This window comes from Syngnathus leptorhynchus, chromosome 3, assembly GCF_054491065.1.
Source record: "Syngnathus leptorhynchus isolate UIUO chromosome 3, UIUO_Slep, whole genome shotgun sequence".
Taxonomy (NCBI): domain Eukaryota; kingdom Metazoa; phylum Chordata; class Actinopteri; order Syngnathiformes; family Syngnathidae; genus Syngnathus; species Syngnathus leptorhynchus.
In genome coordinates this window covers 13,143,559-13,155,908 of record NC_141197.1, presented here as the reverse complement: position 1 = coordinate 13,155,908, position 12,350 = coordinate 13,143,559, and the positions used below count along the sequence as shown (strand labels likewise).

The window sequence follows — 12,350 nt, the reverse complement described above, 5'->3', positions numbered from 1 at the left end:
TCGGCCATTCCACGGACCCCTGCTATCCTCCTTCCACTCTTGCCAGACGCATCCAGTGCGCGCGTCTCCCTCGGAGAGTGCACATCGTCGCACCCGTCCGGTCCTTGCCTTCTCCCAACAGAGCGAATGGATTCAGCCTCCTAGCAGAAAGCACTTTGCTTCATTTTTTGGGGGGCAGAAACGGGTCTTTTTTGGAAGTTTGTTTTCCACTCCTTCGCCCCCTGCAAGTTCTTGAAGATTTTAGGATGGTATCGCGCAGGTTGCATTCACGCGCCATGCTCCTGCTGTGCCTGATCTCCATAGCGGCGTGCAATGCGTTCATGTCCACCGAGGAGCCCTCTGACACAGGCGCAAAATCGGACGGCTATTGCCACCGCATCTTGCGGGCTCAGAGCGCCAGGAGGGACGACAACAGCGAGTTTAGGCTTCGCGTGGAGGGAGACCCCGAGAGCTACCAGCCAGGGAGCACCTACAGAGGTTAGCGTGGGTCATCACCTCTAAAAACATCACTACTATTATGTTTTGCACGCTTGTATTATGGTCGTAAGTGTTTTTATTACCTGTAAGATTAAATAATAAAGCAAATTAAAATGTGTCACAAAAAGGCAATTAAATGGAATTTAAGAAGCAAAATAAGTAAATACTAAAAAATGCAAGGAGCAAAAAACTACATCAGGGTTCAATTAGTCACCATGATTTCCTTTGAAGAACTTTCTTTCCTTCTTTCCTTCTTTCCTTCTTTCCTTCTTTCCTTCCTTCCTTCCTTCCTTCCTTCCTTCCTTCCTTCCTTCCTTCCTTCCTTCCTTCCTTCCTTCCTTCCTTCCTTCCTTCCTTCCTTCCTTCCTTCCTTCCTTCCTTCCTTCCTTCCTTCCTTCCTTCCTTCCTTCCTTCCGCTGTATTTTTTGTGCAAGAGGGAAGAGACAGCCCAAAATTGTGACAATGGCCAAAGGTGTGGCAGCCCAGGAGTGCTTCGAAGCAACTTGACTTTTCTCTAGAAGTTTTAAATTCCATATTAGTCCTGTTATAATGTATGCCCATATTTCCCAATTATTTATCTATTTTACCTGGAAAGAAAATTAGTGTTTTCATAGGTTTTTTTTTCGGACAGTGTCAATGATTTTTAAAACAGAGCATCTTAAGCAGATTGTGACAGGTTTTGAACTTTTAACTTTGACAATGTTCTTGTTCATTTTGATTCTCACGCTACTCCTCCCTGTTTTTCTCAATGTAGTTTTCACATTCCTGTTTGAAATTTTAAGTATATCGACTGAAGCTCCACAAAGCTTACAGCGCATCGGGGTTGAGCCATGCTGCTTCTTTTGTTCCATTGTGTTGCTGTTTATTATGATAAAGTCATGACACACTTCACATTATATACCGAAACTTTGATTTCAATAAAACTACATCTTGCACATCTACAAATCTGAAACTCATTTGCATGATGCATCCTCAAGAAAAGAACGGAATGTCAACACAGCGCAGTGAGATTATATTCTGACGGCTGTGGCATCTGGATCAAACTTTATCTCTATTTTCTCATTCTATTCACCTCCATCCAGTGACTCTGTTTGCGACCAACCCCTCCTACTTCAGAGGTTTCACCCTCATCGCCTTGAAGGAGGGTGCAGCAGGAGACAAGGAGGATGACTACATTGGAAATTTCCAGGTAGGATAAAATATTCTGAACAATTCTCATTAGTATAGTCACATCACCATTTCCAACTCGTCTAACAAGCAGAATCTTTCCTGTCAATGTCCCCTTCTGATATATATTGCTTTTATTTAATGTATGGCTCTGTGAACAACATATGGAGCTAGTCTTGTGTGTGTTTTACTCAAAGAAACTGGTGGAGTGTAGATTGCCAATTAGCATTTTATCTAGCCTGAGGAAGAAGAAGGAAGGAAGGGTAGTGTTGAGATGACAGAGACAGCAGGGTGCTGTTACACACACCTGACTATGGTAAGGAGTCCAAATAAGTCTTTGCGGTTCAAATGCAGTGCAAGCAGCACTACTGGTTGATGGTCTGAGAAATGATCATCATGGAGTACGCCTGAGTCACCTTCATCGTCTTCATTATTAATTTCAACGTGGACATTTAAAATGATATTCATATATCACTAACAGTATGCTTCATTAGGTACACTTGTGACCATTAATGAAAGGCAAGGGCTAGATGAAAATCAATGTAGTAATTGACCACTGGTATGCAAAGTATTATTTCACAATGTTTTGTATTGCGGATGTAGTTTATATTGTTGTTAAACTGCACTTAAATAATCTTAGGGTTGGTCAATAGTGAATGTGGTAAGCAAAATATAATTCTCCCTCCACACGTGTGTCGATCAAAACTGATCTTTGAAGAGGCAGATTTGAAAGAAACCCATTCGATTGTAAAGGTGTGGAACCCAAAGTGTGTTCAAGGATATGAACAGATAGAACACATGGGACTGCTTTAAGATCAAATCAAAGTAGCCTATTATGGAGTGTCTTTGTAATTTTGGTAAAAAACATAATTAGAGACAACCACATGTTTGTGTGCTGGGATGAAATCCTTGTTTTTGCTAGACAAGACAGATTTAGCCACATATTCAGATTTTTTTTTTTCTATTTACTGAATCTGCAGCCCAATCTGCTGTGCACAAACCGCATAGACCAGAGTTACACCACTCTGCGGTGGCACTCGCTGTGAACTTAGCCACTAAATTTTGAGGACATAAAAAGTAGAATATTCTATTTTTGCCCTGCAGACTCCTCACATCCCGTTGCGGGGATTCTTTCTTTTCTTTTACATCCCAGCCTGGAGTCGCTTGATGTTAGAGGATGCTAAAACATTGTACTGTAGGTTGTTTCCGCATTGATGGATACAGAGGAACATATGTTGGGCCAAAGGGTACAAAAAACATTGCGTTCTATTTTCAGAGATGGTGAAACTGCGACTTGGCGCATGTGCCGGCGGATTCTGATGTTCGTATCACCGCAAGGCTTGCTGCAACTGTTCATGTCAATTTGTCAAAGAGGTTTTTGCCATTCTGGGTGGGTCAGTGCTATAGAAGGAGTGTCTTGGAGATGGTGGAGTGGCAATTTGGTGGCATAAAGTTGATGTTAATCTGACGTTTGCACAGACCATGTCTTTGTGGGTGATGCATGGTCAATAGCTGGTTTAATGTGACACATTTTATACATAAAGATGTGAACAACCTTCTAAATCATTGGTATAAAATTTGCTAGATTTGATGAAAGAAATCATCCCGCTGGGCAGCATAGCTTTTGGGGAGGGGGCGGTTCCAATTTTGCATATGTGCCTTCTGTGAGAGAAGTGCACAATTGAAGTCGGCTGTGACGACTCCCACAGTGGCGTAGCCCTCCCTCTCACATGGAAATGATCAGCATTGGGTGTAATCCACCTTTATGCAGAGATATGCCACATGCCACGCAGGATTTACTGCTGTCTTATCCCTGAAGTCATGTGACCAGGCGGTAAAAATAAAATGCTGCCAAAATATAAAGAACAGTATATTCCTCTACTGTCACCATCTCACTAAATCTTTTGTGTTATATAGCTTTTGTAAACCGCACACACATCTTGCCTAACTGCACACTTATCTAATGCTTCCATTCTTCTTTTCTTACATGGGTGGGCAGGCGTCCAGGCTGGGAGAATAAGCAAAAGCCTTGACACAAGATGTTATTTGACGCCCAGCTCATTGGAAATCTCAGCGCGCCCCATCGCGTCATCGTCTCAGGACAGCTCCTGACTTCATGAGAAAGACTTTTATCCAACCCTCAACTGCCACTGCATGTGCATGTTAGAGTGGTTAAACCGGTGGGCGGTATCTCACGGGACAATACTTCTCGTGAAATATGTTGGTGGGGGTGCGGTTGTCAGGCGGAGGGCAGACAAGGGCAGACTGGGGTTTGAGACAAGTCAAACTCATGAGGCTTTAACGAAGCATGGAGTAATGTACACAATAGGATAATAGAATGTACTTAAATAATGTTCTTAAAGCCAAACATCTACCACATGCAAGCTGTGCCAATTGTTCCACTCTTTTTTTGTTACATCTGACAGGAAGGAGTCCGTAAACCACACATCAAAAGCTTTTATTTAGTAATTGGTTGTTTCTTTTAGTGGAGACATTGTTTAATTGATACCCATGAGGCTTCACTGATTTTAACGTGCCCTGACTTGATATCAGGTCACAGAAGGATTCTGTTAATAAACCATGGATATGTTGAGGGGGTTTAATCTGACAGGCCACCCATGCACACTCGCACACACAAATAAGGTGAAGACTGTTGAAAAAATGTCCTCTCTCTTTCTTAATACTGTGCACAGTCCAGTGTTCTTAAGGATGTCATCATCATCGTCATCCTCCTCATCATCATCATCATGATCATCATCCACACACAATTACAAACATAGCGTGAAGTGGGTAGACGTCAATGGTCCAAATTCATTCAGTTTGCATAAACAAGTTCTAGAACGTCTAAAATGAACTTTGCAGCCAATTCTTGGAGGCAATCCTGGATTTGCTTGAGTAAATCAGGCCCTGCAGACATCATGTTCTTCGTGCTTCAAAATATGCTTCTCAGTGTGGTTTCAAAAATATGTCCTTGCAAGTCCACAATATTCGCATCCAGAAGCAGACACTCAGATAGATCAGTCCACATACACACAGTCAAACACACTTTTCACCATCATAAAATATACTCTCCAGTGTGGTTTGAAGAGTATGTCCTCACACTTCGCATATGTATTTCCTATGAGCACACGTAAACAAACACTGACACACAATCCCTCATGCACGCACGCGCGCACGCACGTCCACACTAAACTCCATCCATTTTCCAGGCGGAATCATTCATACTGTGAACTGACAAACTGAAAATTCCCTGCCGACAGCTTCATGGCGGCGGGATGTTCTTGCTTTTAGAGCCCTGATGTTGCCTCTTCTAAAAGAAATGTCTTCTATTTTACCTGTTGTCGATATTGGCTTTCACATTTTTTTAATTTTCTATGCCCGTATAGTACGTGTTATGAATCATGAATACACGGCACAGTTCATGTGCATGCATCAGACTGGGCTTTTTTTTTAATGACACTGAGTCAATATTGATGATTAAAAATGTGGGAAGTTATTTTCTGATGGACCGCAGTATTGCTCTTTGCAATTCAAATTTTTTTTTTTCACCAGTAACATCCATTTGGGTTTAGGAGTTAATTTCGATTGAGTGTAGCCAACTAGAACAACGTGCCAGTCAAAATATAAAACATCACATTTCTGTCTCTTCATTATTCCCACACACAACCATTGGCATAAGCATGGAAGCTTGACTTTTGAAGAACATGACCATGTAGTTGGAACTATTGTGTTCAAGGGCAAGTCTGAGTATGATTTCCATCAAATATACTACATTTCTATTGATTCTACAGATAATTGATGAGGAGGAAACACAGTATATGATGAACTGCCCACCTGCAGTGACAGAGGGGACACCTCGCCGACGAACGAGCATCCAGGTGTTCTGGACCGCGCCACCTAGTGGCTCTGGCTGTGTATTCCTCAAGTATGTATATCAAGTCTCATCTTATTTTTATTTAAAAAAACAACAAATGAACAATATTATATTATTATATATGAATATTCTGGTTGTTCAACCTTGTGCTGCATTCAAATTGAAACTCTGATGCGCTGACCACGGCAATGAGCACATATGAAGACCTGGTATTAATTCCGTTTTACAATTTAAGCTGAGTGAAAAGGAGAATGTCATTTTTTTTCCCACTTGTCCTCCAGAGATATTCATTAACCTGTATTGGTTTTTACCTTTGATTGACACCAATAAATGTCTCTGTTGTGTGCCTTCCGGGCCCACTCAGAAACAATGTTATTCTTGTTCATCTGAAGACAGATCATGGCAGATATTCTTTTATTAATCCGCGACCATGGGGAAATATCGAGGCAGCGTTTGCTAAAGGATATCTCTGAGCTGGAAAAACATTTTCTTTCTGATCAATGAATTGGATAATTGTTCCTTTACCTTTTCACTGCATTGTTTTCATCCCTGCTGTTTATTTGTTCACGAGCGGTAGGGATGATAAGATACATCGCTTATCTCAGCGGGACACGGGTTTCTCTTTCGTAATAAATTGTTCTTGCAACACATATCCATCCATTTGTCTGTTCAGTTTCCATTGCCGCTTATCCCTTTAAGATTACCGCAGAGCTGACAGAGTGCAAAAGGCAAACAACACCATGGACTTGTCACCAGTCCATCACAGGGAAGTGGCTAAGAGTCCATTTAGCGGGAACGGATCCTGCATCAGATGCACCAAAATTAGCCATGTGAACTATTACGCTGCAGAGAACTACTTCAACACATCTCATAAGTGGTCACAAAAAATCCATTTGTTTTTCTATTAATCTTTTAATTTCATCTTTATGGGCCTTGCCATAGTTCTCTTAGAAGACTGAAAGTGGAGATACTTAAAACGAAGACAAAATAGCAGAGCCTTGACATTGGGGAAGGAAAGAGGGAGAGCGTGAAAAGCTTATTGTTCAAAAGAGATACGTCTGGAAATCATGATTACAGGCTGGCAGTGGGTATTTATCACGGCTTCTTCCCTCACCCGCAGATGTCAAAATGAAGGTTGTTGTGTGCCGCTGGGCTGCATCACAACAAAAGTTTTAATAAAGTCATATTGATCGAAGAGGTGCTACACACGTAACGTCCTATCAAGTGCAATTTTCTTTTTCTTTTTGGGGATGAGAGTCATTCATAGAGAAGAGATTGTCACACTTATTGTAAAATGGCAGTGGTTGAAAAGACAGATGCAGTCAACAAATAGTCACAGGAGGATGGTAAACCGCCAGTGTGCACACATTTTGTTCTCCAAGCCAACTAAAAGTATTCCTTGTAAAGACTGCTTCAACATTTTTTATCTCATTATTATGAAAGGTTACTTAGTAAAAAAAACGTGATGACAGTCCATCGCACGATTTAAGGAGATGCTGGATTCATTCCTTTCGCTTCGCTGTGCTTCATACATTGCTAGACTCCAGGGAAGGCAAACCTACCAACAAAGTACCTAGAGGGAACTTACCTGTATTGCAGTAATTGTTGAGGGAATGGCTGAGAAAGCAAAGCTATTCTACTTCGCCTAGGTCCCGGTGACCCCCTACCCCCTGAGTCGCCTTGACCCTTCGTTAACACCGCTAGGTATCCAGGTCAAGCCACTCAGGGCAGAAGAGCTGGGGATCAATCCACGCCTATCAGAGTGAGAACCAGCCACGGTTTCTCCTCCGATCAGGGTCCAAGAGCACTGGAGCCCCTGAGTCACCTTGACCCTTCGTTAACACCGCTAGGTATCCAGGTCAAGCCAAGTCCCTGTGCTTCATACACCGCAAGGCCCCAGGGAAGGCCAACTTGTTGTTGTTGTTGTTGCCAGAGGGTCACTATTTCAGAAAGTTCCGACACTCACGGTTCCCATTCATTCAGGTTCCTGGTGGCTCACTCTTGTGGGTCTCTTGTGTACTACCTCTCATTCTCCGGCAGTTACTCCAGGTAATTTGGATGTCCTTTGTCCCTGTTGAGTACAAAAGTTGCTTATCCATTTCATACTATCCACTATCTTACTATTTAACTTTTTTTTAACCCCTACACTTTTGATCTCATTGATTTTAATGTTCAGCTGTCAATTTTAATTTGTCAATTACTGTTTCTTGGTATTGTACTTCTATTTTAATTCAAACATCTAGCTGTCACATTTCATTTAGTTACTGTACTTTAGTTTGGACATCTGGGAATCCCATTGGTGTCCCATTTGCTGTGATCTCTTAGGATCACTGCAATCTCCACAGCATCCATTATTGGTATCCTATCTTACCTGAAGGTCATTATTTTGGGTGTCACTTACACTCACGGTACCATGATTTTTCCAAAATGGGCGCCACGCCTCCGGCCACCCTCGGGCACCCCTTGTGGCTATCCCTAGCATTGGGTCCGATTGAATTTAGGTTGGTAGGTTTATTTAGATTTTTTTAGGTATTTTTGGGGGGGATTTAATTCATCTTTTTTTTTTTTAATTAAGATTAGGGTTAACCAAAATTAAATTCAAATTGGTCATCCCTTATTTGGAATATTATTGTAATAATTCACAATATAAGAATACAAGTGACGTGCGGTGTGGTTCATGACTGGGGAGGCACTGACGTTGCCTCCTCTGACTGCACGTCCCTGATGCAAATGCACAAAAACATTGGCAACAACAATACAAATATTTGCAAATTTCGCAGGTTATCTCTCATTACTGTAAGAACCATCCAATACTTTGTTTTTCTTTCGATTTCATTTCTGAGCGGAGCTGTACATCTGTCAGTCTGAATCTAATATGTCATTATCAAAACAACATATGTATTTGAAATTAGAAGCATGTCTGTCACATGTTGCCCCTCCCGAGTGGTTTACTGCAGCATAATTGGTGGGCAGTTTCTGTCTTTCAAATGGAAAGCTTGAGCACAGTGGTTTGGTTGGGCTTAAGGTTACTTCATGATGATAGAGTCGGACGGCGATGCTTATTCTTGTCCTAAGTCCTGAGCAATAAATAACCTTTAAACTATTTAGCATGCAGTTATAGTACCGTGCACTAATGTTGTGTCTGCTGATGTCGATGTCTAATTTGCAACTGGATTTTGGTGACTGCATATAAGGAAGAAGTGGATTGGTTTAAGTGGAAAACGATCATGTTCACTGACCACAGCAAGATACTGTTGTCCAAAATGTGCACTTTTCATCAGCAGACAAACAGTCCTGGAGTCTGCTGTACATATTCAACACAGTCCAGAAGAAACATTACCAAATACTTGCCAGCAAGTCAGAACAAGTTGTTTCACTAGTATCTCTCGACACCACTGTTAAGATGAATAACCGAAAAGACAATCTGTTCACTGTCAGTGACAAAGCCGATGCTTCTATTTTATGTGTCTATGTATTTGGACTGTAAATAATTGCCTTCCACGCATTTCACCAGGATCCACCTCATCATAAAACTGGATGTGAACTGTAAATGCCGAAAGTGAAACTACTTTGCAACAGCTGAACCTGCAGGTTTTATTCATTCGAGTTCTTAAAGCCATAATAAGTCATATGAGAGTACAGCAGTGACTTGTGAAATTTCCGCCATCAATTTTCTCTCCATTTGTAGGTGGGAGGCAATTTATTCCTCATCTCCGTCTGGTGTGAGATATGCGGGGTCGTGTGTTGCACTCTGATGGGCGGTATTAGTGAGACCGTGAACATCCTACCACATGGAAGTGTCAAACTCTACCTCTTTCAAATATCGATAGGACAGCGAGCACCGTTATCACATGCGTTTTCTGCACGTTTCACACTGTATCATCTAAAAACAATTTTTCAAGCAACAGGAGAAGCAAAAAGAAATAAATTAATTGAGCTAATCTCCGGTTGAAGCCGTGGTAGGGCAAAATGAGAATTAATTTTTTCTTCACATCTGAGCTCCTAAAAGGAAATTATTTTTGAAAGAAAACGATCATCTTCTCTCTCTCTCTCTTTCTCTCTCTCTCTGCACGCATGCACGCACGCACCCCCCCGACACACACACACGTACTCTTTCAAATCAATGCACTTTAGGGGTGATTGGGATCGGTTGCGGCGTGGACCTTGCGAAGTGAGATAGAATTTAAATTGGATGTTAAGTAAGCATTACTGCACTTGATTGTCTGGCCAGCCCAGTAAAGTGGGCTACGGGGCAGCAGTGTGTGCGACTCTCAATGCGATACAGTATATGAAATTGGGCTGAGATTGAATTAAAGTGTGAACAATTAGAGCAGTGCCAGTGGCATCACTTTCCTTAAATCTTTATATTTGCATTATGTGCTTTTTTTTTTTTTTGCACAGAAATAACTGGTTCCCACATATAAATCAACAATAACATTAAGTACGCTTACAATAATAATAATAATACATTATATTTATAAGGCGCCTTTCAAGGCACTCAAGGTTGCCGTACAGATATAAAATAGCATAAAATAAGTAATGAGATTGAAAACAGGCCATCAGTACACGAGACTGCCGTTTTCATTAATTTTGTATTGCACGCCACTTGAAAGACAGCAATTTTAATTGGCATTTTGGTCTCTCTAACTGTATTATCATTGGCTACATTTTCACTTCGTGATTATGCATCACTGACTATTGATGTTGTCATTTGTTATAGCAGTAGCATAATAGCTGTGATGTCACTCCATGTGTCTTTCCAGGTTAATCAATACAAACAGTTGCAAAAATTACCATCCTGACCTATCCGTTTTACAGCAAAAAATGTCTGGCAAGTAAATGTAATAATTAGTTTGGTTTCTAAAAACTACATCAATAACGAGAGGGGAACAAAGTTATGAAAGTAGCCTATAATTAGGAATAGAAGGGACATTTTAGTCTTTTGTTATGAAAACAAAAAGTCATTATTACTGTTTAATTTGACAACACATTAAAGTTTAATAAAAAATATGGTCTATCAAAATGTGTCATTTGTAATGTGTTTTGCAATTTGTTTTGGCATTGTTGTATTGGTAAATGCCAGTAATTTTATGCTGTCAAAATAATGGAGCTGTTTTACACTTCAGAGAGTAACACAATTAATGACTTTCTAAAAGTCATTATTAGTGGTGTAATTACGAAGCAGAAACATTATCTTATGTATTACATACTTGAAAAAAATAAAAATGCATAATTTCAGTGAGCAAGTCTGCAAGGGAAGGAAGTTATGGCTCTTCACCTCTTGAGACCAAGTCCAATATCGTCTTGACTTAACGGAGAAATATTAACTCATGGCAGTACTTCAAAGTCAATATTAGCAAGGTTCACTAAGATTGCTTTGCTCATCTTGATGTAGAAAACTAGAATCCAACAAAAACCATGTGGGAGGTTTTTACATTCCAAATGAATACCTTAACATTTCATCAACAGTATCGATAAGGGATCGACTCATACAACAAACTTAGAGACCAAGAGAGGATTGCAATATCTAATATACACTTCTTTTTACGCAGCTAATTTCATGCACTGTGTATATGCATTCCACTGTGTGCAGCTAAACTTAGTTTGATACTCTGCTTTAATTGGTATGCGACCAGTCCAGCTGGACCATCCAGCCCTTCCATTCACATTCACACACCACATTGTTTGGGGTTCATCCCCATGGAAACGTCTTTGCAGCCATCACTGCCTGAAGGGCTTGTGTCAGAATGTTAGATGGCAGGGGCCTTGTATTCTGCCCTCATCTGTTTGGTGTCTGAAAAGGTTTGTTTGGGACCAATTTACATGTCAACATCCTACCAGTTAAAGGAACAAGGCTCTTTGACAGCTCAATTTGCACAAGGTCTCAGCGTCCATCTCAGAGAGCACCATGCACATACTTTGATGTGCTTGTGTGTTAGAGCAACAAACATTTTCTTATGGTGGGCTCTTAAAAGCTCAAAGTTCATCCTTTAATTTTACACACCAGGTGGAGAGATGGAAAAACTTCTAATAATCTTTTCACTACACTCATCTCTTGTTATCCTTGTGCAGGGCAAGCATTGTGCAGAAGAAGATCATTTTTTTCCAGGATGAAGGCTCACTTACTAAGAAGATGTGTGAGAAAGGTAAGATTACCTGCCAGTTCCTAGATACTTCAGGCTCCCTTTAGGGGATTCACTTTGCCTCCACATTTCACTCTGCTTCACTCTTGGTTTTGATGATGTTCCACCAAACTGTTGGGATTTGGCGTGAATGACGGTAATTTGTATTAACCCCTGGAAATATGCGACATTGGATGCCACGCTGACAAAAACAACCATGCTACTTTTCTCATGTCCAAATTTCCCCTTCCTCTGGCTTCCCACCTTCAGTACTTAAATTTCCAATCTCCTGAATAATGGTCTCACTGAGTGCTTGTCAATTTCACTTCCTTGACGTTTTCCCCAATCCCTCATTTAAATGCAGAATCTCTGTATGGAGACGGTACAGATAAACCCCTGCTTGACTGCTGTGCCTGTGGAACGGCCAAGTACAGAGTCACCTTCTATGGGAACTGGTCAGAGAAGATTCATCCCAAAGACTACCCACGTAAGCGAACACTAATCTGCTCTTTATCATGTCGCCTTTGTTTTGTCATACATTTCATCTTCATCGTGAGTCCGTTCGGAAACTGCAGGCTTGCCAGTTTGTGAAATGTGTGTGTGTTCATAACCTTGTGCCTCTCGATCAGGATGTGAATGTATTCAGGGATTACCGTGCCTCTCTCTCTCTCTCTCTCTCTCCCTCCCTCTCTCTCTCTCCCTCTCTCTCT

At 41.1% G+C, this 12,350-nt stretch overlaps 1 protein-coding gene across 2 annotated transcripts in view; it reads left to right on the top strand.

Annotated features, from left to right (window-relative positions):
* Positions 1–245: 245 nt before the first annotated feature.
* Positions 246–12,350, top strand: part of spon1a (spondin 1a) — a 38,313-nt gene continuing 26,208 nt past the window's right edge. For both annotated transcript variants that reach the window (XM_085908366.1, XM_085908367.1), the window contains exons 1-5: positions 246–477; positions 1,560–1,666; positions 5,436–5,569; positions 11,591–11,664; positions 12,005–12,127. In XM_085908366.1, coding sequence (XP_085764492.1) covers positions 246–477; positions 1,560–1,666; positions 5,436–5,569; positions 11,591–11,664; positions 12,005–12,127 — 670 coding nt within the window. The remainder of the gene's footprint in view (positions 478–1,559; positions 1,667–5,435; positions 5,570–11,590; positions 11,665–12,004; positions 12,128–12,350) is intronic.